The 22942-nt window shown below is 46.9% G+C and overlaps 3 protein-coding genes across 3 annotated transcripts; 1 reads left to right on the forward strand and 2 right to left on the reverse strand.

The window, feature by feature from the left end:
* The first annotated feature begins 561 nt into the window (after positions 1-561).
* On the forward strand, positions 562-22488 carry rb1 (retinoblastoma 1). Its single transcript, XM_060056572.1, has 28 exons — positions 562-836; positions 1022-1142; positions 1806-1909; positions 2173-2307; positions 2595-2630; positions 2847-2896; positions 3077-3187; positions 3649-3794; positions 4145-4222; positions 5590-5699; positions 6116-6196; positions 8703-8790; positions 9154-9270; positions 9405-9461; positions 9966-9997; positions 10151-10227; positions 10370-10599; positions 16815-16930; positions 17799-17944; positions 18554-18699; positions 19173-19277; positions 19530-19661; positions 19810-19958; positions 20154-20184; positions 20336-20478; positions 20586-20632; positions 20831-21529; positions 21565-22488. The coding sequence occupies exons 1-27, from the start codon at positions 727-729 to the stop codon at positions 20893-20895; spliced, it is 2763 nt and encodes a 920-aa protein (XP_059912555.1). The 5' UTR covers positions 562-726; the 3' UTR covers positions 20896-21529; positions 21565-22488.
* LOC132461481 (lysophosphatidic acid receptor 6-like) lies at positions 9626-13581 on the reverse strand. The gene is made up of 2 exons (XM_060056594.1): positions 12640-13581; positions 9626-12004 (listed from the first exon to the last, which is right to left on the reverse strand). Exon 2 carries the CDS (start codon positions 11940-11942, stop codon positions 10929-10931), a length of 1014 nt encoding a protein of 337 aa, XP_059912577.1. The 5' UTR covers positions 11943-12004; positions 12640-13581; the 3' UTR covers positions 9626-10928.
* On the reverse strand, positions 13734-16134 carry LOC132461480 (lysophosphatidic acid receptor 6-like). Its single transcript, XM_060056593.1, has one exon. It carries the CDS (start codon positions 15531-15533, stop codon positions 14502-14504), a length of 1032 nt encoding a protein of 343 aa, XP_059912576.1. The 5' UTR covers positions 15534-16134; the 3' UTR covers positions 13734-14501.
* Positions 22489-22942: the final 454 nt, after the last annotated feature.

Genomic DNA, 22942 nt, shown 5'->3' on the forward strand with positions numbered 1-22942 from the left:
CACTCGAGTCTCCCAGAGCTTGCTGCAAATGCTTGTATTTTCTTATTATTTGTAATCTCCAATAGTCTATTGGCGCTGTTAAAAAACGGATGTTTAACAAAGGCTGCCCTCTACTGGAAAAAAACGGGTAGGATTATTATTGACGATGAATCCAAATAAATATAATAACGGATCCATATTTAATCGTGTATACGTCTATGGTTTAGATGTCAAACTAGACACCTTATGAAGTTTCCTCCTTTATTTGTTGTACCTCGAGTTGGCGGGATATATACTTCAGACGGATGTTGCATTAACTTTTCCCGCGTTTTTGAGTCGTCGGTACGCTCGTTTACATACAATTTGGAGATGTCACCTGACCCAGTGAACAAATGTTAGCTAACTCCTATTTCACCATCCAAAATCATAATTAACGGTAATTTGACACTATGACGATGCAACTTGAATTGAACGTGATCCTGTTGGTTGCCAATACATGGCGAGTTGAAACACAATAACCGGTAATAGGTTGATATATGGGACGGTTGGTCGCAGCACAACATCGCGCGATCCGAACACACGAAACGAGCACACCCACAAGTCTCTCGACAGGAAGTCTCTCGGCGTTTGTTTTGAGACGCGTGTGGTGCCATTTAAACGTAGTAAACGTACTTGACAGTTGTTTTATTTTGATAAATGAATTAGAAATACTTTAAAAAACATTCACAATACGCGATTCCCCTAAAAATGCCACCTAAAAAACGCAACTCCGGGACTACACAGAACAAGGAAGTGAAGCCCAGTGTTAAAAGTCCACCCCCAGACAAAAAGGACAACGCAGAATTATCTATTAAAAAGTAAGCAAACCGATACAACCTCCAAGATAACACTGTTATTCCCCGTTAATTCAGATTACTTTAGCACTCGAACTGATTGCGGTTATTAACACATTGTATTACTGTCATCACTTTCCTTTATACAACATATTTTGTTTACTTATCTTCACATTTGATTCTGTATTATGTGTGTCCTCAAACGACAGACACAAAGAGAAAGACGAGGACTTCGTGGGCCTTTGCATGACCCTCCAAGTGACTGACTTAGTGTGCGACCAAGCATGGACATTTTGGAAGTCTGTTCAGAAATCCATAGAGGATAACCCTGTAAGTATCCAGTACCTTTAATGTTATACCCCTGTAAGTATGTAGTACATTTTATGTTATACCCTTGTTATTATCTAGTACACAGACACCGTTTAGGGACAATCGATCCAACCAGTAGACTCTAAGTCGTGTACCCTCCTGCATGTAAACAACAACTCGCTGGAGCTCTGGTCGGACCTCCCCATAGTGTGGATATATCGAAACAAGATGAGGGGTTTCTATTTTGGTCGTCTGCTCAGAACACCATACGTTACAAACCGGTTACAACATTGGCAATCTCACCATTTTGAATAATGCATTGTGTGAATGAAACCGAGTGAGGGAGGGCAGGCAAATCATAAGCCTGTGTAGTAAGCAGTCAGAATCACATTGATTATATAAATCATCAGAAGTACCCGTGTCTACATGCATGCATATAAAGAATCGGGTCTTCCAGCTGAAAGGTCTGGTTCCATACCCAATGGCCTGAGAGTAGCTGTCGGCATCTTTGTGCAAGATACCTACCTACTTGTTAATGGCATGTGTCTGATCTCACTATAAGTCACTTTGCATAAAATAATCAATAATAATAGCTCTGTTTAGTGTCTCGTCCTTACCTAGATTTAAATGGTGTATATTGTAATGTTGTTGGTGACGGTGTTATTCCTGTCCTTGTGTCGGTAGGACACCCAGCGGAGGATGTGGGGTGTATGTCTCTACGTCACCTCGACGGACATGGATGTGGCCAGCTTCACCCTCACTCAGATGCAGAAAGCTGTGGAACTGAAGTAAGTAACATGTGTTAACTGCATATAAAACACTGATTATGTTAGATAATCAGCGTTTTATATGCAGTTAACACATTCAGCAGATTAAGTTAATCATCGACAATGACTTCAACAAACAGACAACATTTATTTTCACAAGTTGCCAAATTCTTCTTTTACCTCTTCTTGTGTGTCTCTTGATGTTGAGACGTCCACATTTATTTCTTAAAATGATCCGAAATGCTTAGTCGATTTGCAATCACACCCGTTGTCTCTGTTTGCAGTGTGAAGCAGTTTCTGTCCTTGGTGAGGAAGCTGGACGTGAACATGGACACCATCAGTAGCCGAGTTCACTCGGTTCTGACCCATCTGGAGAAGAGATACGACGTGACGCTGGCGCTGTACCAGAGATTTGAGAAGTGAGTGATGGGAAGATGATATAAACAAAGTGTGTGTGTGTGTGTGTGTGTGTGTGTGTGTGTGTGTGTGTGTGTGTGTGTGTGCGTGTGCGTGTGTGCGTGTGTGCATGGGTTAGGCTGATCAGAGACACTGTATCCATTCAGTGTGTCTAGTTCAGGGATGGGATATTACCCTGATCTAGATGTTAGGATGGATTACTGAGTGGTTGAGGTCAAGATTGAATTCACAGTAGAATTTGTTACGAACATTTTACGAATGACATCCTTCATCTTTTTCCCCGCTTCAGAACATGCATGAAAATCTTTTCGGCTGACTCTGTCAAGTAAGTGGTCATGATTATTCTTTCTATTTCATTCCCTTGAACCCTTAATCGTCCCATCCCTGTGCAATGTGATATTCAATGTTCTATTTCATGTAGGCTACACCGTCTCCACTTGTCGCGACAAGCCCATAAGGCGAAGCCTCGACGGGACAAGCCTACAATCATAGAACTAGAGTTATAATAACCTAACTATCGTTACGTCTGTTCTCTTCTTAGGGAGAAGGAGATGCAGCACACCTGTTGGACGATGTTTTTGCTAGCCAAAGGTACGGGCGTCCATCCTCTCAGACCCACGCTCCCCCAACCACCCAGATAATAACATCGTTTCCATCTTACTCTGTCATCTCACGATGTGCACACCGAGGAGCCCCCTCTGTTGCCTATTGTTTTCCAGTGGGGCACCGTGCCCCCAACCCAACACTGAGAGTGTGTTGCTGCTCCTACAGGAAGGGCTCTGCAGATGGAGGACGACCTGGTCATCGCCTTCCAGCTGCTGCTGTGTGTGCTCGAGTTCTTCATCAAGCGTTGCCCCGCGGGCGCTCTGCAGCCCCTCTACCGTGAGAGAGAGAGAGCGAGACACACACACACACACACACACACACACACACACACACACACACACACACACACACACCTAACCACCCCCCCCACCCCGGCCCACTGTTTATATCATCTTCCCATCACTCACTTCTCAAATCTCTGATAAGAGTGCCAACGTCAAAATGTCCACGCTCTCTTCATTGTTCCAGGGGCCTCAAACAGCTTCTAAAATAGTCGCTGTCTTTGTTGTGTAATGGTTTTGGCTCCAAGAGTGGTGGAAATTTCGTATTTACATAATATTTATATTAGTATTGATATAATGTAAGGAAATGATTTCCAATGTGTGAAGAATACCTAGTTTAAGCTACTCCAATACATGACATAGATTTAACTCACTCCTGCTAAGCTAACGGTAATAGACCCAAAACTAATTACCCATCCCAGTATGCTAACTAATGTCCTTTTAATGCTGTTTCAGAATCCTCCATTAGCAAAGCCCAGAGTCCGCCGACGCGAACCTCCCGCCGCAACCAGAGCAAAGCCAAGCCCCGGCCCCCGGAGCCTGAGCTGGACGTACAGCTGCTGGAAACGCTGTGCGAGGAGAACGACTGTAACCCAGAGGAGGTACTGAGTCCACGCTAAGCACACCACCTTAACATCGCTGTGTCCCACTGGTTCTGCTTCTGCTTCTCTGTTCCCCTCCTCACTGGCTGGACTTTTTGACTTCTCCTTCTGCGTTTGCTGTTCTGCTAACTTCTGCCTCCTTATTGGCCCGTCTGTTTAACTTGTGTATCCTTATTGGCTGGTCTGTTTACCTTCTGCCTTCTCTTTTTCCTTTTTCTTTTTTTACCTTCTGACTCCTTATTGCCTAGTCTGTAAATGTCTACCTCCTGATTGGATGGTCTGTTTACCCTTCCATTCTCATGGGCGGGTTTGTTTAACCTCTGCCTCCCCATTGGCCGGGCTCTTTGCAGGTGAAGAATGTGTACAAGAACAGCTTCTGTGCTTTCCTGGAGTCGATGGACCTCTCGAGATCCCAGGATCTTCCCCAGGTAAGCTCGGCCGGGGTGATGACTCTGACTGTTATTGCTGCAGTTTGGATATAAAGAGACCATTAGGTCGCACCCAGTCCAACTTTACGCCCTATCTTCAAATAATCATTACCCATCATAGATTAGAACATTTAGTTATTTATTTAAAATGGCCATTGAGAGCAGGCTCTCTTTTTCAATGACGCCCTGATTACAACATGCAAATAAAAACAGAAATACAAATAATGGATGTATATACAATGGGAAAATTAAGAAAGCTATTTAAAACACAAGCAATCCATTATTTAAAGCGACTTCAATCATCCCCCGGAACTTCTCAAAAGTCATGGTTAGTGTTTCTCAGAAAGGCCAATTAATTGTATCTATATAGTTCCTTCTTGCAGTTTCATTCTCAAATGGCTTCACAGGCCCATCTCCCCAATATATAGGCAGACGTTTAAGGATGGCAAAATACAAAAAAAAAAAAAAAGCTGCTTACCCAGGATGTTCTTTTAGGTTTGATGTAATTGTGACGGGGCGCATCGCTACCGTCACGGTAGCGATACGCAACCCACGACACACTAAGAGACTGAGTGCAAATGTTGCCCTTGTGTGTTTGCCTTGTTTGACGATGTATTCCGTTACCTTCATACTGTTTTAAAATCCTTTTATCAACCGTGTCATTTATCAGACGCGCTACGGCAGTGTAATACAATCTTGCAAGTACCCTCAGTACAACTTTCTGTTGAATACCATTTACCATTAACGTATCCTGTTCTGTTGCAATAACCACTCAAACAAGAATGTCGTCGTCAAATTCCAGGTCTGTTTATTTAGAACGGCTTGAGACAGGGCGCCGCTGTTACTTTTTAAAATTGCACTCGCTCCTCTCGAGTAAGGATATAACAGACGGGTGTAATTACAGCGGTTTCCAGGAAACTGGGTTATGGTGGACGTTGTATTGGGTAGTCAATAATAGGCCGCTGTTTGTTCAAATGGGTGGGTTAGATAAGGGGAAAGGAAATCTTTATGTCATTGGAGATTATTTATAGTGAGATTACATTTTCTTCGTTTGTCTGTCCTGACATGGCTTACCACAATGCCCTTGATGTATGGAGGCCTCCCCTTTAACTTGGAATTGATTATATACATCTTCAATAATGCATTGTTTTAGAACATTTGTCATTTTACTAGTAACTTGACTTTGGCTCGTCAAGTTTGTACCATAGTGACAGATTGGGTCATGTTTGAGTGTATGTTATTTTAACAGAAGACATACCCTCCAGCGAATAAGGTATCCATGTTGAGAATGTTAACGGATGTCGACGTCCTATTTAGTGCGTTACCGCAGTGCATAACATTGAATCCGTTCCGCCACCTCCTCGCAGGCCAGCGAGCTGAGCAGGCAGTATGAAGAGATGCACCTCAGGGCCAGAGACTTTGACGGGCGCCTCTTTCTGGACGGGGACCAGACCCTGCTCGGCCCCACGTCGCACCCGTAAGGATCCCGTTCCCTTTATGTACCTGGACGCTGCATTGCCACCTCCTCCTACCCTTCCGACTTATTGTATGTTGTGCGTTCCTGGCACTTAACGTACGCATTTATTTTATGTCGTACTTAGTTATAGTACATAGCGGTTTGTTGTATACAGGGAATGGGTTAACCTAGCGATTGTTAGTGCTGGCACTCGGGTCTGTGACCAATGCCATCCTAACTGTACCGGCAGCTATATATTGTTGTTTCACCGTCTTCTGAAAAATTAATCTTAACTTAATGTGAGTGGCTTTACTTAAATGCGTCTGCTAGACGCCTTCAGTGTAAAATGTAAATCTTTGGGGTTTTCTTTTAATGAAGGACTTCAGAGGTTCCTCTCCTAAGTGCTATGTTGAACAACGGGACTCGCGTGCTTTCAGATCGCAGGCGGCGGAGAGGACCCCCAAGAAGAACCAGCCCGAGGAAGAGGCCGTGCTCATCCCACCGCAAACCCCCATCAGGTAACCGCCCCCTCCCCCTCTCTGACCCCATGGTACACATTGCGTGGAAGAGTGAGGAACTCTGACCATCAGTGCGTGTGTGTGTGTGTATAGGCTTTGATTTATACATTTCCACTCAGTCACATGACAAGTAGAACCCAAAACCACCACAAGACATGCTTGCATTTCCCCCTGGGTCCTGCTTTGGGTGCTCGACCCAGCTCTGATGGGATTGGGACTTGGAAGCAGGGGCAGGCGAGCGTAGCAAGCCCTAACCGTTTCCCATGAACTACTAGCCTGGCTAACGCCAGACCTCATCTCAATCTACATTGAGATGCGGTCTGGGAACCACCCATTCATTTCTCGTATTTGAGGCGTGGTTTACGATTGCCCAGAGCGGTTTATTGGGCGCTACGAATGTCTATCGAATGAGTCTGTACGTAGCTCATAGCCAATCAAAACCTGTCGGTAGCAAAGACATCCTTCTTGGTAATGAAAGAGTTTAATGCCGAAAGTTGCTATTTTTTCAAAATAAACGTGCGCTATAAACCACTTGGAACACTATCTAAGGCTGCATTGAACGGTAACGCGTCTGCTGCCATTTTGGATCCGTAAACTACAAGCTTCGGTGTGTCGCATAGACGTCGTCATCGTCTCGCCGTCCCTCCCCGTTCTGTGATTGGTTCCCTATCTTAGGCGAAAATCGGATCCCTTGAATCCAGGCTGCCTAGCAGCGCGAAATGAAATTACGCGCAAGGCAGCATGGGTATACCCAGGTAATGAACTACTAGGGGTTCCTCAATGCCACCAACTCAAAAAGGAAACCGTTTCAGTTTGCTACCGTACTCTTCTAGGTCGACCGATTAATGGATTGTTATAGGCCGACATAATGACGATTGTTTGGAGAAGGAAAAAGCAGGGAGCCGATTAATCGGCTGGCACCCCCACCCCTCCATCACATTTGACACTGTCGGAAATTAACAATATTTCACTTTATTAGAAACCTGATGACTGAATAGCCAATGTCCCAGTAATTAAAGTACATCTTGAACTGAAAATCAAACTTACAGTACAAATTCTAGTATGTAATATTACTTTGTGGGTTGGAGATATCTTTTCCCCTTAATTAATTAATTCAATATAGCTTATCGCTTAGGTATTATGGGAATAAAAAATATATTAAAATGTATTAAGTAAGGGATAATCACGAGAGGCAGGGCAATAAACAGTTTGAAATGCGCAGCTCGTGGGCGGCTTAACGCTCGAGTAGAGGTCGAGGGCAGTAAGCCGTCCACGAGCCGGGCATATAAAACTGTTTATTGCCCTGCCTTGAGGTGTTTATCCCGTTTATCCTACTTCTTGCTTGCCAACATAATAAAACAATTCAAATACTTTAATAATTATGCTTTTTCTTATTCGTATTGCATGCTTATTAAATGTATACTCTGTTTGAGTTCATCTCCCTCAAAAAGTAGTCCCCTTTAATTACGATCGATCAAACATGTTTTGGACACCTCGAAGGGCATATCCCGTTTATACCATGGTCACTTGCCAAAGAAAAGAAATAAAGATCATTCATTTATATTTTTGTGCGTTTTACAATCCAAATATAAAGTTTTTCACATGCCATATTTTAGTTTCCCTGGTTACGCCTGAGGGTTCGACTAAAACCTGGAACAATCATTACCCTCCCGTAAGCCTCTTATGCAACGGAAACGTTGTTCACTCCTCCAGTAAATAGGGCGGACCTTAGCTACGACTTGCCAACGGGAGGTATTCTAGTCCGCTGAGCTATAAGCCAGAGAGCTAACGTTATGGATTGTACATATTTATAATTTGAAATTCGTCCCAGCCTTTATACCACAGATACTCTAGGGTCTATAGCATATAACCGCGTTATCTGATTACAGTTTAATTCATTTTCACAATTTACCAGCTCTCGTTTGGAAGGCTGAGATACAAGCGGCGTATTGATCTACTATTTGATGACGCTGTGCTCAGTCAGCAGCAAGTAGAACCGACAAGTCAGCGGGCCACCTGCCGGGTTAATGCCCTCCTCCCAGCCAATCAGAATCAAGCATTCTTAAATGAAGTAGGATAAATATGTTAAACATATTACCATTAGCTATATTTTTTTACTATGTATGTATTCAATTATGTATTCAATATATTTAAAAATCTACATGAATGATGAAGTTGCCCTTTAATATGGGGGACAATGATACTTGATAACCTTTCAGACAAAACTATTTTTTATTAACATCACAGAGGCTTTCTGGGTAATTAAGCCTACATATGGGACAAAAATGCAAAAACACTGGAATCCAGCAGACTCAACTCAAGTAGCATCAAAGAAGCTACTCTAATAATCATATTAAGAAATGTGTAAAACCCTTTTATTTATTTCTACTAATCACCATGGTATATGATGGATGTCGGGCCGACCTCAACGATGTGATAACTATCGAGCGTTGTACGGGTGGCCCGTTTGGTGACTCTCAATCTCCCTGTTTTCCCTCTCTCCCAGAGCCGCCATGAGCTCCATCCAGCAGCTAAGGCTGGACCTCACCTCCACCGGGGACCAGCCCTCCGCCAACCTCGTGATCTATTTCAAAGTAGGTCTTCACGTGAACACGTCTTCCACTCCTCCGCCGCATGACGCGCATCCGAATCCTCTCTGTGGGGGCGTGGGGGGGCGAGGCGGTGTGTGGTGTTGGCGGCCGTAGCTCAGGCGGTACAACGGGGTTAGCTGGCGACCGGAAGGTTGCTAGTTCGATCCCCGGCTCCTCCCGGCTGAGTGTCGAGGTGTCCCTGAGCGAGACCTCGACTGCCCCCGGCGAACTGGCTGTCGCCCCGCGGGGTGGACTCCGCAGGGCGTTGTGTGAACGTGTGCGTGAATGGTTGTCGTTTTTTGTCAGCAAAAGCCCCTAAATGTAGATGTGTGTGGCTCACCCTGTGCCCTCTGTACCCCGCTGTAGAACTGCACGGTGGACCCCACCGACGGGGTGCTGCGGCGCGTGGAGACCCTGGGACAGATGTTCGGCCAGAGGTTTTGTTCGGCAGCCGGGCCCCGCATGGCCGACACCGGCAGACAGGTAGCGCTCACTACGCTCGGGGCGGGGGCAGTACCCGCGCGTTCAGGGTGCTCTGGGGGCTGGCGTGGTCGTGGCTTAAGTCGTGGTTTAAGTCGTGTTTTATTAACTGGTTTGTGGTTGTGCTCACTCCCCAGAGGTTTACACTGGGGGTCCGGCAGTATTACAAAGTCATGGAGTCCATGCTCAAATCGGCAAGTATTTATTATTATTGTGGTGATTTTAGTTTAGGCTCGTACGGCCCTTCTCTCGTTAGTTTACTTGTATTCGTTCAGCCTTTTCTATTATTGATATAATTTGTTGTTTTTATAACATGCAGTGCCATCCAAATTAGTCAAACAAAGAACACAACCATGAATGATGATTTAATAATTAATCTTTTATTCAATAGCAAAAATGGATATAAAACCCAATATAAATTTGAGGGTCCGGGGACACAAACAGTTCAGCTGGTATCGATCATCTTTTTTAGTTTATAGGATGCCTCTTAAGGGATAGCCACATATTGTTTGTCTTGAAATGGCAACATTTTAGCCAATTAGCTAGTGTCAGAATCATTATTAGTGTTGCGTTTCTAGAATCAACTGCTGTTTAACAGGATTATATATGATGCATACGATGCTTCCGTCTAATCCAATCATCATCAACCATGCCCTCCTACGGATTCTCCCTCCTAATCACGTGTTACATTTTTCCAGGAGGAAAAGAGGCTTTCTGTGCAGAACTTCAGGTACGTCAGAGCTCCAGTCAAGAGGATGACCAACATCTTGTGCAAATGTGAACGTATTCTTTCATTTTCCACTGCTAATGCATGTGTTGTTACTCTGCGTTAACAGTGTTTACAGGGCACCGTCATAATAAATCATGTCCATTTCCGTTCCAGTAAACTCCTCAATGACTCCACCTTCCACACCTCACTCTTGGCCTGTGCGTTGCAAGTAGTCATGGCAACTTACGGAGGTGAGTCCTCCTCTGGTCATCTGCCGTGTTTGACGTGCGTGAATAAGAACGCATCGTAGGCCCGCTGTCCAACAAACACAGCGCACCGCTGTCGAGCAACATGATGTCCCTGTAATAATAAACGGGTCCCGGTGCGGTACAGGCCCCGGTGTGAAGACAGGAGGGTACACCCACGCGACCTGCGGCAACGGGGAGCCCGCGGAGTCGGACCTTAGCTTCCCCTGGATCCTGGACGTGTTCGAGCTGGCCGCCTTCGACTTCTACAAGGTGATCGAGAGTTTCATCAAGGCGGAGCCCAGCCTGAGCAAAGACATCGTGAAGCACCTGGAGATCTGCGAGCACCTCATCATGGAGACCCTGGCCTGGAGGAAGGTGAGTGGGTCGACACAGCAGCGTCTGCTTTGACGTGTGCATCCGCTCGCGGGAAGCGCCCTCCACGCTCTGTTGGCCTGCGAGCCTGCAAAGCGGCTGGTGTTTGAATCGTGTTATCCAACACTCCGGTTTAAACCATTCAGAAAATATGTGGCATTAAATGATTAATACGTTTCACAAAATGGCCTTTGGTTTAATCGACAAAACTGGACACGCGCTAGGCTAAGCACATTCGACAACATTGTGTACACCTCTTGCAGTGATGAGGGGCCCGCCGTGGCCCCCTCGCGTATCATGATGCCCAGTCCCCCCCCCCTGAGCGTGCCGCTCTACCGCGGGGCCTCTGGGCACCGTGCCAGCGCCTCAGCGGCTGACCCCGCTGCCGGCTCCCGGTGCACCGGGCCGCTGGAGAAGTAGTAGACGAGCGGGTTGAGGCAGCAGTTGGCGCTGGCCAGCGACAGCACCACGGGGTGCAGCGCCATGCTGGCCCGGGCCAGGCTGCACGCGGGCAGCAGCCCCACGTGGCTCAGGGTGTAGACCAGCAGGTTGGCGTGGTAGGGCGCGAAGCACAGCAGGAACACGGCCAGCACCCAGTAGATGACGGTGAGCGCGCGGCGCCGGCGCCGGCGGCGGCGGCGGTGGCAGCGCCGCCGTCCCAGCACGCTCAGCACGCGGCAGTAGCTGAAGAGCAGCAGCGCGGCGGGCAGCAGGAAGGCCCCCAGCACCAGGCCCAGCGCCATCAGGATCAGGGGCCGCTGCCGGCGGGAGGTGGGGTCCAGCAGGCAGGGGTGGTGGCGGCGGGGGGACACCAGGCCGGCGTAGCGCAGCAGGGGCAGGCCCGCGCTGAGCCCCAGCACCACGCACCAGACGGCGGCGCTCAGCCACCGGGCGAAGCGCAGCCGGCGGAGGGCCGACCGCGCCGGGTGCACCACGGCCAGGTAGCGGTCCAGGGCGATGCACGCCAGGAAGAAGACGCCGCCGTAGAGGCTGACGTACTTGACGGCGAAGGTGAGCTGGCAGAAGGCGCCGCCGGGGGGCCACGCGGCGCGGCCGGCCGGCGCGGCGGAGAAGGCCCGTCCCCGCCGGTGGTAGAAGTAGATCCTCAGCGGCAGGGAGGCCACGAAGCACGCGTCGGCCACGGAGAGGCTGGCCATGTAGACCGCGGTGCTGTTGAGGGCGCGCGGGGAGCGCCAGAGCCGGTGGAGCGCGAGGCCGTTGGTGGCCAGGCCCACGAGGAAGATGGCGCCGTAGGAGACCTGGTAGAAGGTGAAGCGGTAGCTGGTGTCCAGGGTGCAGTTGGACCGGGCGGGGGAGGGCCCCGCGGTCGTGTTCCACGGCTCCATGGCGGATGACGCGCGTCGCCGTGTCGTCGCCTGCAGGCTTTATTGATGTGTGCTCTTCATGGCTGGAGGATGTGAAGCGGTTGTGAGCGAGGCATGACATGGATGCGGATGCTTTGGCTGCGCCGTTTGGGACAAGCATGCACTTAAATGATTGCAAAATGGGTACGTTGTTTATGAGGCGCCAATATGCAGAGGTACGGTATGAAAGTGGTATGCGGCGGTTTTATTGGGGGCGCGGCGGTGGGATTCTGTGAACTGAATTTAACTGCCACTTCTGCTTCTGGTAATACATTCAAAGACAAACACACCTGATAACAATTTTCCACTGTCCAAACAGAATTTTATGGAGGTCTACAAACTGCCCCTAATATAATCCTAATTTGGAATAGAACCAATATCAAATCCTATAAATATTTCAAATGACATAGTCAATTGTTATAGGTCTCGCTTTAGTGAAGAACTAAAGCAAGAGAAGATGATGAATCCAAGCCATGTCATAAAAAAAAACAATCGAATTGATGAATTCATATTTTTTGATTACTTCTCAAATTCGGTCTATAATTGAAAAATGAAATGGTAATAATTAGAAAAGAATATTATTATAAAAAAAATCGGATCTACAAATTAAGTTAAATTCATAGAGATGGATTGATAGGTTTTGTTTAATGAATTGAACATAAAATAAACTTTCACTTACCTGATTTACAATTCAGTCATCGTGATGAGCTCTCGATGAAGGCACCGTTCCAGTCAGCTGATGCGCAGGTAGAGCTGTTGTTGATATGATGCTGTACGAGTGCATACACTAGTGGTGATGGCAGCGTTCTTCAGCTGACGCCCACATGCACAGTCTTTCACTCACTCGTTCACTCATTCATTCACTCACTAACTCACTCACTCGCTCATTAAAACATGCGCGCGCACGTCTCTCCCAAGTACCGTTGACTGAAGATCTAGTCAGGGGCTCATTTAGTACTCGTAAGTTCTAAATTAGCAACTTACTAGTACATTTAGTACCACAAAGTTCGATAAATCATGGTTGATGGTCGAGCTTGTTGTGTTTTCATGGATTGCTATTTGTTTGATTCGCCACATCACTACATCTGTCTTATGCGGGTGAGCCAGAGATGCACTTGGTAAAATACCGCTGCTGTCATTGAGGAATGAACTGCATGTTTTCACGGTGGAAGACACGCACTTACTTGCCTGTGCTTGAATATCCATCTTACCAGAAGAGCAGGCTAGGGACTGTCTTAACTTGAAGGAAAGTGCATCAGAAGGAATGCATAACTCCTGCAAAACATTGTTTTTACGAGGCCGTATGCTTTCTGTTTCAGGCTTCCTTTGTGTGTCTGGATACTGTTAACCATTTAAGCTTTGTGTAAACATCATTCACCAGCATGAGATTCCCACATTTTCTGTTGATAATCCTCAACCACATCCTGGTTGATAGTAATTTCAAAATGTGTGAAGGAATAGGGCGTTATGCCTTTGATGGAAGTTGTGTGACAACCCTTTCCTGGAGTTTATCGATTGCGTCACAGAGGCATTCAAAAAACCTGCAGCTCTGGTCTACCTGATATTCTAGCATGCAAACCTGGGGAGACTTCACAGACCACACCTGAAATAACTGTATATTAGTATTGACTCACTGTGGAGTCATGGTATCAGCCTGTACTACCACTTTCTGCACCTTCATTATAAAGAAGCATTAAACATCATTGCGTCAAGCAGAATAACGGGGTACTTCTCTAAATATGTCTAGGAAAGATCTTCAGTCAAATACATGGCTCTCTTTGTTGGATTTAGTACAAATATATATATATATATATACATCACTATACTCTTACAAACTCCACATATATTACCTCAATACAGCATTACCAAATATAGAATAAATCAGATGGAATAATTTAAAAGAAAACATTGGTGACATTGTTTGGACAATACGATGGTCTTTGAGAACAACACAGAAAAAGCTGATGTAAATGTCAGCTTTGATTTGAGTTGTCGAGTTGGGCAGAACAATCTACATGATGCAAGCTGGAAGAGGGATATAAGATTGGCACATATGGTTAATGATGTCGCATTGGCGGCATGGCGATGAAAGTCCAACTCAGACTCACTCAGACACGTCTGGGCAGTAAAGTACTCCCCCCAGCCGTTAGAACTCATTCGAGCACGCTTAAAATGGCTGACAATGAAAAACAATCTCAACGGCAGGTATCTTCCCCTTATTCACTCAACAAGCCATTCCCTTAAAGAGGTATAAGGAAAGGTGAGCCCACCCTGTGTTGGGGTTTACAATGTCTTCACATTTGTTTGTGAAAATATTCATCATGTTTTAGTATCCATCTCCTATGACTTGAGGAAAAACTCAGTTTTACAGTTCCTGTTCGGGTTTTTTATTTTCTGCTGGCCAATTTATTTGCTAGTGAAATGTAATACTGATGACAGAAGGTGATAAACCACTGTACGGTACAATCACTGCACTCTATTTAGGTGTGCTGTTTAACGAGCTTCACCAAATTCAGTGCGAGGAACATGTTTTTGTGCAATTCAGACAGAAGACTCATTGTTGAACAGTTTGTTTCTCAGTGTCCCAAAGTTTCTGGTTAAAGTCCCACCATCGTTGTCCATTACCATTGCTTGAGAGACCTTATCGCGCACTGCTACAGACTTGCGCTTGATGGAGTTCTGGATTGTTTCTGAGGTGAAGTAGTATATGACGGGGTCAAAGCAACAGTTGGTCACGGCTATGCAAAAGGCCACTGGATAGATAGCCCTCACCACAGTTTCCGCATAGCAGCCTTTCAGAGCTTTGGTCCTCATCAGCGAATAGAACACCAGGTTGACGTTGTAGGGGATGAAACAGAAGCAGAAGATGAAGAGGTGGACCAGGATCATTCTTAAGACCTTAGTCTTGTTGAAGGCACCTCCGCGGCTGAGGGTTTGCGGTTTCCTCAAGGTCAATAGCACCCTGACGGCGCAGTACACGTTGAGGATGAACGGGAGCAGGAATCCCACGGTCACCATGAAGATCACCACCTTGGACAGTTCTTCCTTCCACTGCTCGCGTGAGTACTGCTCAAAGCAGTACTTGGAGGAGTTCCTGTTGGCATCGGAGGAGGTCTCCATCAGGAACCCGGTGGGCAGAGTCCCAGACAGGACGACCACCCAGACCACGCAGCAGGCCACCTTCGCGTTCCTCTTGGTGCGAATGATCTGCGAGCGGAAGGGGTAAACGATGGCCAGGAAGCGGTCCACACTGATGCAGGTGAGGAAGAAGATGCTGCCGTACATGTTGGTGTAGAACAGCGAGACGGAGAGCTTGCACGCAATGTCGCCAAACAGCCACTCTTGTTTGATGAAGTAGTAGATCCGAAAGGGCAGAGTGAGAACAAAGAGCAGGTCTGAGCAGACCAGGTTCATCATGTACGTGGTTGTCTCATTGCGCAACTTCAACGTGCAGGCAAATATGTATATGGCAACTATATTGAAGAGCAGTCCGACGAAGAACACCAGGCTGAACGAGGTGCTGTACAGGGTGTGCTTGAAGGAATCGCTTTTGTTACACGGGAGGTTTGCCATGTTTGTTTTTACCGTAGTGTAGCGGTTAAATGTAGTGAATATCAGGCATGCCGAATAGTACTGTTCTATCAGCCTCCAATAAAATATAGGCTGAAACCAAAGTTACTCCTTTGTTTGGCATGTATCTTTCCGTGTTAATTACAAATCAACTTGCAAAGTACCTTTTTCTTTTTTTTGGTGTTGTCCAAAGCCCACGGACAGTCCATTTATTGAATCCTCCTGATATACTCCTTATTAGCAGGAGAATAGGTCCAGGTGCGGTTGAATGTAAAAAGCTCACGTGCCGTCGGTCAGCTCTGAGGATCCTCATTCGCAGAGAGAACTTCCTTGACTTTAGCCTCCAAATCGTCAGTTCAAAGGTCCAACGTCTGCATGTGAGATGTCGTCATGTCCCTCTCCACAACTCTGCAGCCAGGTTGTTTCCCCATCTCATTGTGAAGCAGTCCTCGTAACCTTCAGTTCTCACGCTTGAAGTGAAGTCTCTAGTCGCGGTCGCTGTCTTCATGCGATCTGCACTGTCCTCATACTGCCGTCGGAGGAGGAGCAGATACTAAACTAGATCACGCTCACACACACTCGCATACACACACGCGCTCTCACACGCAGGCTCACATTCTGGGCTTGGTCTAAGTATGGGTGTGCCACTGCATGGCTCTTTCGCTTGTTTGCATTGTAAAGCAGTATGTGATTATCTGCATATGCCTGCTTTGTGTTTGTGCCCAATTAAGAAGTATTATGGTTAAAAATATATTGGTATTTTATTATTTCAGCCAATCATGCAAAAATCCCCCCAAGAAAATCATAGATGCTTTGTGTAAACGAAAAGTGGGTCAGTGACTTTAGTTGCAACCTTGCAAATGTATTACTTTGGAACACGTGACTTCCTTCCTTGCTCTGAGTGAGTCAGAGGGTTTTTTGTAGGAATCCATTGAACAAAGTTCCCCTTGAGACAACACAACCAAAATGTATCTCATGCAATATATATCGGGCAATACGTGAATGTAACATACATGTAATTCATAAATGTATTATTTATTTTAACCTCAAAAATCTTTATCTCAACAAAGTTTAACACCTTATGTCTCAAATAGAGCCATCATTTGTCCAGCGTCAGGTCGCGGGGGCAGCAGCTCTATCAGGGCGCCCCAGACTTCCTTTTCCCGGTTAATATGGATCAGCTCTGACGTGTTTTTTTATTTTGATTACATTTTTTGATTTAAAACCTTATCTTGTCTTAATGTTTTCATGTGGGTGTTGTCTGTCCTGGTGGTGTCTCCGTAGGGCTCCCTGGTGTTCGACCTGCTGAAGCAGGCCCAGGGGGAGGGCTCGGCCGAGCAGCCTGAGACCCCCGCCACCCTCAACCAGCCCCTGCAGCACAACCACACCGCTGCAGACCTGTGAGTACACAACCGTCCTCCGAACTCTCTGGACGGGTCACAGCGCTACAGAGCAGGGCTGCTTGACCCCCAGGCCTAAAGGTCCCGGCCACTCTGTGGAGCACAGGGAGAAGGCTAACCTGTTTAAGCGGTTTAAGCTCACTATTCAAGTCGCTTTTGTCATTCACTTCTAATGAATGCATACAAATACGAATGCATTGGTAAATATATCAAAATATAAGACATAGTCTGCTGTTTGTCTGTCCTTTATAATATACTTAAAGGGGGAGTGCGTGAATTACACAAGAACCCGCTTGGCTAGATGTCTCGCTAGCAGCCTGTGCAATGTTGTGGGTTCGTTGCCTTCTGTCTCGTCAGTGAGAGATATAGCATAGATAAATAGCATAGTTGACTGTCGTAAGGTTCAAACAAAATGGTTTAGTAGAATTTAGAGACTCTTTTTTACCGACATAAAACCCGTCCATCTCTGATATGAAGAGACGGGAGTGATTGGAGTTGTTAAAAAAAAAAAGTTCAGGGGCCCGCATCGTGTAGCGACCAGCGTGTTTGAGAGGTGCCGGGTTGGATCCTCAAGCTCTGCAGTCTACCCTGTAGGAATCCTTAGCAAGAGGCCAAACACCGTCCTGCTCAGGCATCACAGGAACATGAAGTGGCTAAGTCGCTCGGGGTTAAAGCGAAATGACTAAGGCCCAATCCCATTTCTACCCCTTCCCCCTTCCCCCTCCCCCTTGTTTTGAAGGGGTAAGGGGAAGAAATGGGATTGGGCTTTAGGCCCAATCCCATTTCTACCCCTTACCGCTTCCCCTTCCCCCTCCCCCTTGTTTTGAAGGGGTTGGTTCTAAGTAGCTGTTTGTATTTGTCCCTCCAGATATCTGTCCCCCGTGCGTCCGGGCTACCGCGTGCTGCCGCCCCCTCAGTGCCCCGGGACCCCCCCCACCAGCCTGGGGTCCCTCTCCCAGGCACCGATCCCCCAACACCCGCGCTCCAACTCCCTCAGCCTCTTCTACAAAAAGCGTGAGACCCGAATTCACGCGTGATGAAAAGCCACGTCTTTATTCAAAACGTGATTTGAATAGCGTCGTCGTTTTTTTATCATTTGATGTATTGACTGTATTGAACAGTGGCAACGTGTTTGTCCTAATGTTATAGTGTGATATTATCTTAGCAACGCTATGATTAAAGGTGAACTCGGTACAGGGCTAATCACTTTATGAAGTGGAGGTGTAGAAGGGTGTTCAGTATGAATGAACTGGCGCTTAGAGTCACGCACCAATACTTCCACTGCCTACTACTTTGCCCGCAATCGATACACAGCAATCAAAACGGAGCACGTTTCTCACGACAGTGGCCCATATACTTTGTTCCTATATCCCGGAACAGAAAGCCATTCATAGATTAGGGAAGCTGTAACCGCCATCAACCTTTATAACTAGGGACACATCACCAAATCCCTTTTTATGATGACAATAAACCCTCATACCCGCCACTGCCGAGACTTTCGCTTTCACCTCTGACGCCCGTGGCCTTGAGGTGTGGAGTGGTCAGCCTACAACCCGCCTCATTGTGTTTTGTGGTCCCTGAATGTCCATATCCCCCCCCCCCCCCCCCCCCCGCCCCGCGTAGTGTACCGACTGGCCTACACCAGGCTGAACATGCTGTGCTCCTACCTGCTGTCCTCCAACCCCGACCTGGAGCCCTTCATGTGGACCCTGCTCCAGTACACCCTGCAGCACCAGTACGAGCTGATGAGAGACCGCCACCTGGACCAGGTAGCCAGCTCCCCCCCGGACCCCCTTCGCCCACTGGCTGTCTGTCTCAGGCTCGGTGTCGTCTCTGTGTGTCCATCTCTCTCCCTCTCTCTAGCCTGTCTGTCATGTTTCCCTCTGTCAATGTTTCTCCGTCTCGCTGTGAGTCTCTATTTGTCGCACACACACACACACACACACAGACACAGACACAGACACACACACACACACACACACACACACACACACACACACACCCCATTTGGAGGTTTGTAATCTCATTCTTGTCTTTAAGGCTCTCTCTCTTTTTCTCTGTCCCTGTTTTCAAATGTCGTCTCCATTTGTATCAATTCCTCTCCCTCCGTCTCGTGTTTTGATCGCCACGGTCTCTTCCCCGTCCTTTAACTGCTCTTGTCTTTATGAAGATTCTTGTTGTTGACCCCCCCCCCCCCCCCCCCCCCAACCCCCTCTTATGTCCTTCATCGACCCTCTTGCAGCTGATCATGTCGGCGATGTACGCCATCTGCAAAGTGAAGAACGTGGACCTGCGCTTCAAGACCATCGTCACGGCCTACAAGACGATGCCCAACACCAACCAGGAGGTGAGTGGGGGATGAGGGTTTGTTCTCGATGGGCGCGAATACTCCCCCTGGCTCATATTTAGATTTAGTTTTAGATTTTTCCAGTTTAGCAGACGTAAAACCTGCATGCATACGTCATGTAACAGTCTAAAGCAAAGGGAAAAGTCGAAACGGCGCGATATCATCCCTTTGAGACGGGTGTGTGGGGCAGGCCGACGCACAACAACGTGCGAGGTTTGGGGCTGCCATGACTTTGTGATCATATGAACGCAGACCTTCAAGCACGTGCTGATCACGGAGGGGACGGAGCTCAGGGGCCCGCACCACGACTCCATCATCATCTTCTACAACCAGGTGTTCATGCAGAAGCTCAAGAACAACATCATGCAGTACGCCTCGGCCAGGGTGAGTCCCCACCCCTCTCACACCACCACCACCAGCACCACCACCAGCCTCGCACCACCACTACCCCCTCATCAACCAACCCTCCATCAGGTAGACTCAGTCCCTTTTGATGCAGGCTCACCCAGGCTCTCTCTGTGCCCCCTTCCAGCCCCCCACCCTGTCTCCCATCCCGCAGATCCCCCGCAGCCCCTACAAGTACCCCAGCTCCCCGCTGCGCGTGCCCGGCAGCAACAACGTCTACATCTCGCCGCTGAAGAACCCCCGCATGTCTCCCAGCATCATGACCCCCCGGTCCAGGTACGCTGGGCCCTGGCCCTGTTCACCTCAGACACACACACACACACACACACACACACACACACACACACACACACACACACACACACACACACACACACACACACACACACACACACACCCCCCCAAACCACACGCCCCCCCCAAACCACACGCCTGCAGTTGCTTTAACGGTCTTTCCTGTGACCTTTGCAGGATGCTGGTCTCCATCGGTGAATCATTTGGGGTCAGTGACTTTCTTGACCTGAATATTGATGAGTAGAGTAAAGCGAACGCTGTTTGAATCCTCCTATTCTCAGCGTGCCCGTATGGTCTTGTTTGTTGACACTTGGGCGTGTGTTGTGTGTGTTGTGTGTGGTGTGTGTTGTGCGACGCAGCCGTCCAACCGCTTCCAAAAGATCAACCAGATGGTGAACAGCAGCGACGGCTCTATGAAGAGGTCCATGGAGCAGGGCTCCGCCCCCAAACCCCTGAAGAGGCTGCGCTTCGACATGGACGGACAGGACGAGGCCGACGGCAGGTGGGTCATCTGGATACATATATACATGTATCTATATTTATGTGCGCACCCCCTCCACATGCATAGCGTTCCCACTATTGAAAACCCTTTTTCCCCTTCGTTCTCAGCAAAGCGGCCGGGGAGTCGACTCTCATACAGAGGCTGGCAGAGATGAGTAGGTGGAAACTCTGTTGATACCAGACACGTTCCTGTTCTTCGTTAGGTTTACCACTTCCCCTTATTGCAGTTATGGTACCAAAGTGTGTGTGTGTGTGTGTGTGTGTTCAAATGGGTGTCCGGGTGTGTGTGTTCATTCTCATGTGTGCCTGTGTGTGTGTGTGTGTGTGTGTGTGTGTGTCGTTTTGTCTCCTAGGCTCCACGAGGTGCCGCATGCAGGAGCAGAAGATGAAGGAGGACGCAGAGTCAGGGAAACAGTAGCGCCGCCGGGGGGCCCGCTGAAGACCCCTGCCCTGTTAGGGGCCACTCACACTAGGGCCGTTTGCCTGTTCCGTGCTTCCAGCGCGATTCCCCCCCTCCCCACTATAAAGAAAGAAGGGTCGCGCAAGGACTACGTCCAGCTCACGTTGCATATCCGCGCGTCATCATGCAAATGAGCTCGGGCACGGTGCCGCTGCCCTAGTGTGAGTGGCCCCTTAGACCCCCCCTGGCTCCTGCCCTCCCCCTCCGGCCCTGAAGGACGCTGTTCGGACTTCTGTTTGCTTCTTGTTTTTGTACACGGAGTCGTTGCTTGGCTCGCTAGACCTTTTTGGTTGCTTTTAAGAGTTTCTTCTTCCTGATTATTTTTGTGTTTTTTTTTAAAAGATGTGCATATAGAGAATTTCTTTCTTATTTGTTTATTCTTTTTTTTTTATCTCTTATTATTTGGATGATTTTACCTGTCAAATCATTGAAAACGTCTTTCAGAAATATTCGGTATAAATGATTTCTACTCCACTTCCAATGGAACGTGTGTTGTTGAAGCCTTTCGTGTCACCGGGTGTAATGGCGTGGATACAAACTTATTTCGAAACAATTATGACTAAAAGAGTTCAAGTCATGATGTGACTTTTCAGTCACATCATGACGGAAGATGACTGGAAGATTCAGCAAGATCATTGTAGAAAAAAGGTATTGTAACTTAGCTTCAACTTTCGCTAATTTCAATGATGGTCAATTCAATTCACAAGCTTCCTCTGCATTATTGGTACAGCGTCTGCTAAATGCCCTAATTGTAATTGTAATTGAAAGCAACTAAAATAGGACTTCAATTGGTGCATGTGTCAAAAGTTTCTCCTTAACTACTGACCGCGATTGCAGGGCTCAGATGCAGCAAAAAGGGCTGGTTTACCATCGATAGACATCGACAAGCACAATGGATCAAAAGGAGACAAAGACTTATGGGTCTATATACTATAAGTACCGGTACATGTCTATCTTGGGTTTACATGTATTTTGTGATTGAATATCTGGATCTACAGGTGCCTACAAGGGTTGTTTGCAGGCAACTATGTAGTTCAACCCAAGTAGGGTTATCGCCTCTTTTGAGGTTGGAGTAGGACAAATAAAGTTGTGGCAGTTGCAGCTTTTATAAGGGTGTTTAGTAAAATGTGCAAAATAAATTTGTTAGAAAAATCAGTCCCTCCAGAAAAACGCGATTATGCGATCGCATAATTCAACGCATCATGAGCCAAAGTCTGCATATTAATGCGGGGGCCGCATTTTTGAAGTGACATAATTACGCCACGTGAACGTCATGGAAAAGCGTCATTTTTCGCGAGTTCCCGAATTTTTGCAAGTTCCCGCAATTTCATTGCATAAAATTGCATAAATATGCCGCATATTTCTTAAGATATATATTTCTATATTTTTTAAGAAAACGTGCCGCATAATCAAGGATTTCTGGAGGGACTGAATAATAGGTCGATATACCAAAGTCGAAAAGGTGTGAGTGAAAGGTCCAATTTTAAAAGGGTCTGAGTTTGTTGTGTTTATTGATCTAGTTGCAAAATATAGTAAATAGTTCTGTTTGGACTCTCGTCTTTGTTTTTCATTTCATGTACTAATCTTTCAGGAAAGCCATGCAAATGGAATTAACTAGTTTTATTTAAAACCCACTTTGATCTATTCATATTTATAATCCATTCAAACACAAATTCCCCCTCATTCACCTCACACCTCAAGTGCTGTATTGAACCATTTTACAGGTGTTCATATTCACGCATTAAGTCACACTTGACTGTTAAAACAATACATGTATCTATTTTTACAAAGAATGGATTTTTAATCAAAATAGTCAAAGAATATAAATATCTCGGCATCTGGATAGATGATAAACTCACTTTTAATTTTCATCTAAAAAATCATGTACGTCGATTGCGACAAAAAAAAAGGCTATTTTTATAGGAACAAAACCCCTTTCCTTTTATTTAGAAGGAAAATAATTATCATGGCAGTTTTCACGTCTGTCCCTGATTACGGTGCTGTG

This window comes from Gadus macrocephalus, chromosome 7 (genome assembly GCF_031168955.1).
Source record: "Gadus macrocephalus chromosome 7, ASM3116895v1".
In the NCBI taxonomy this organism is placed as follows: domain Eukaryota; kingdom Metazoa; phylum Chordata; class Actinopteri; order Gadiformes; family Gadidae; genus Gadus; species Gadus macrocephalus.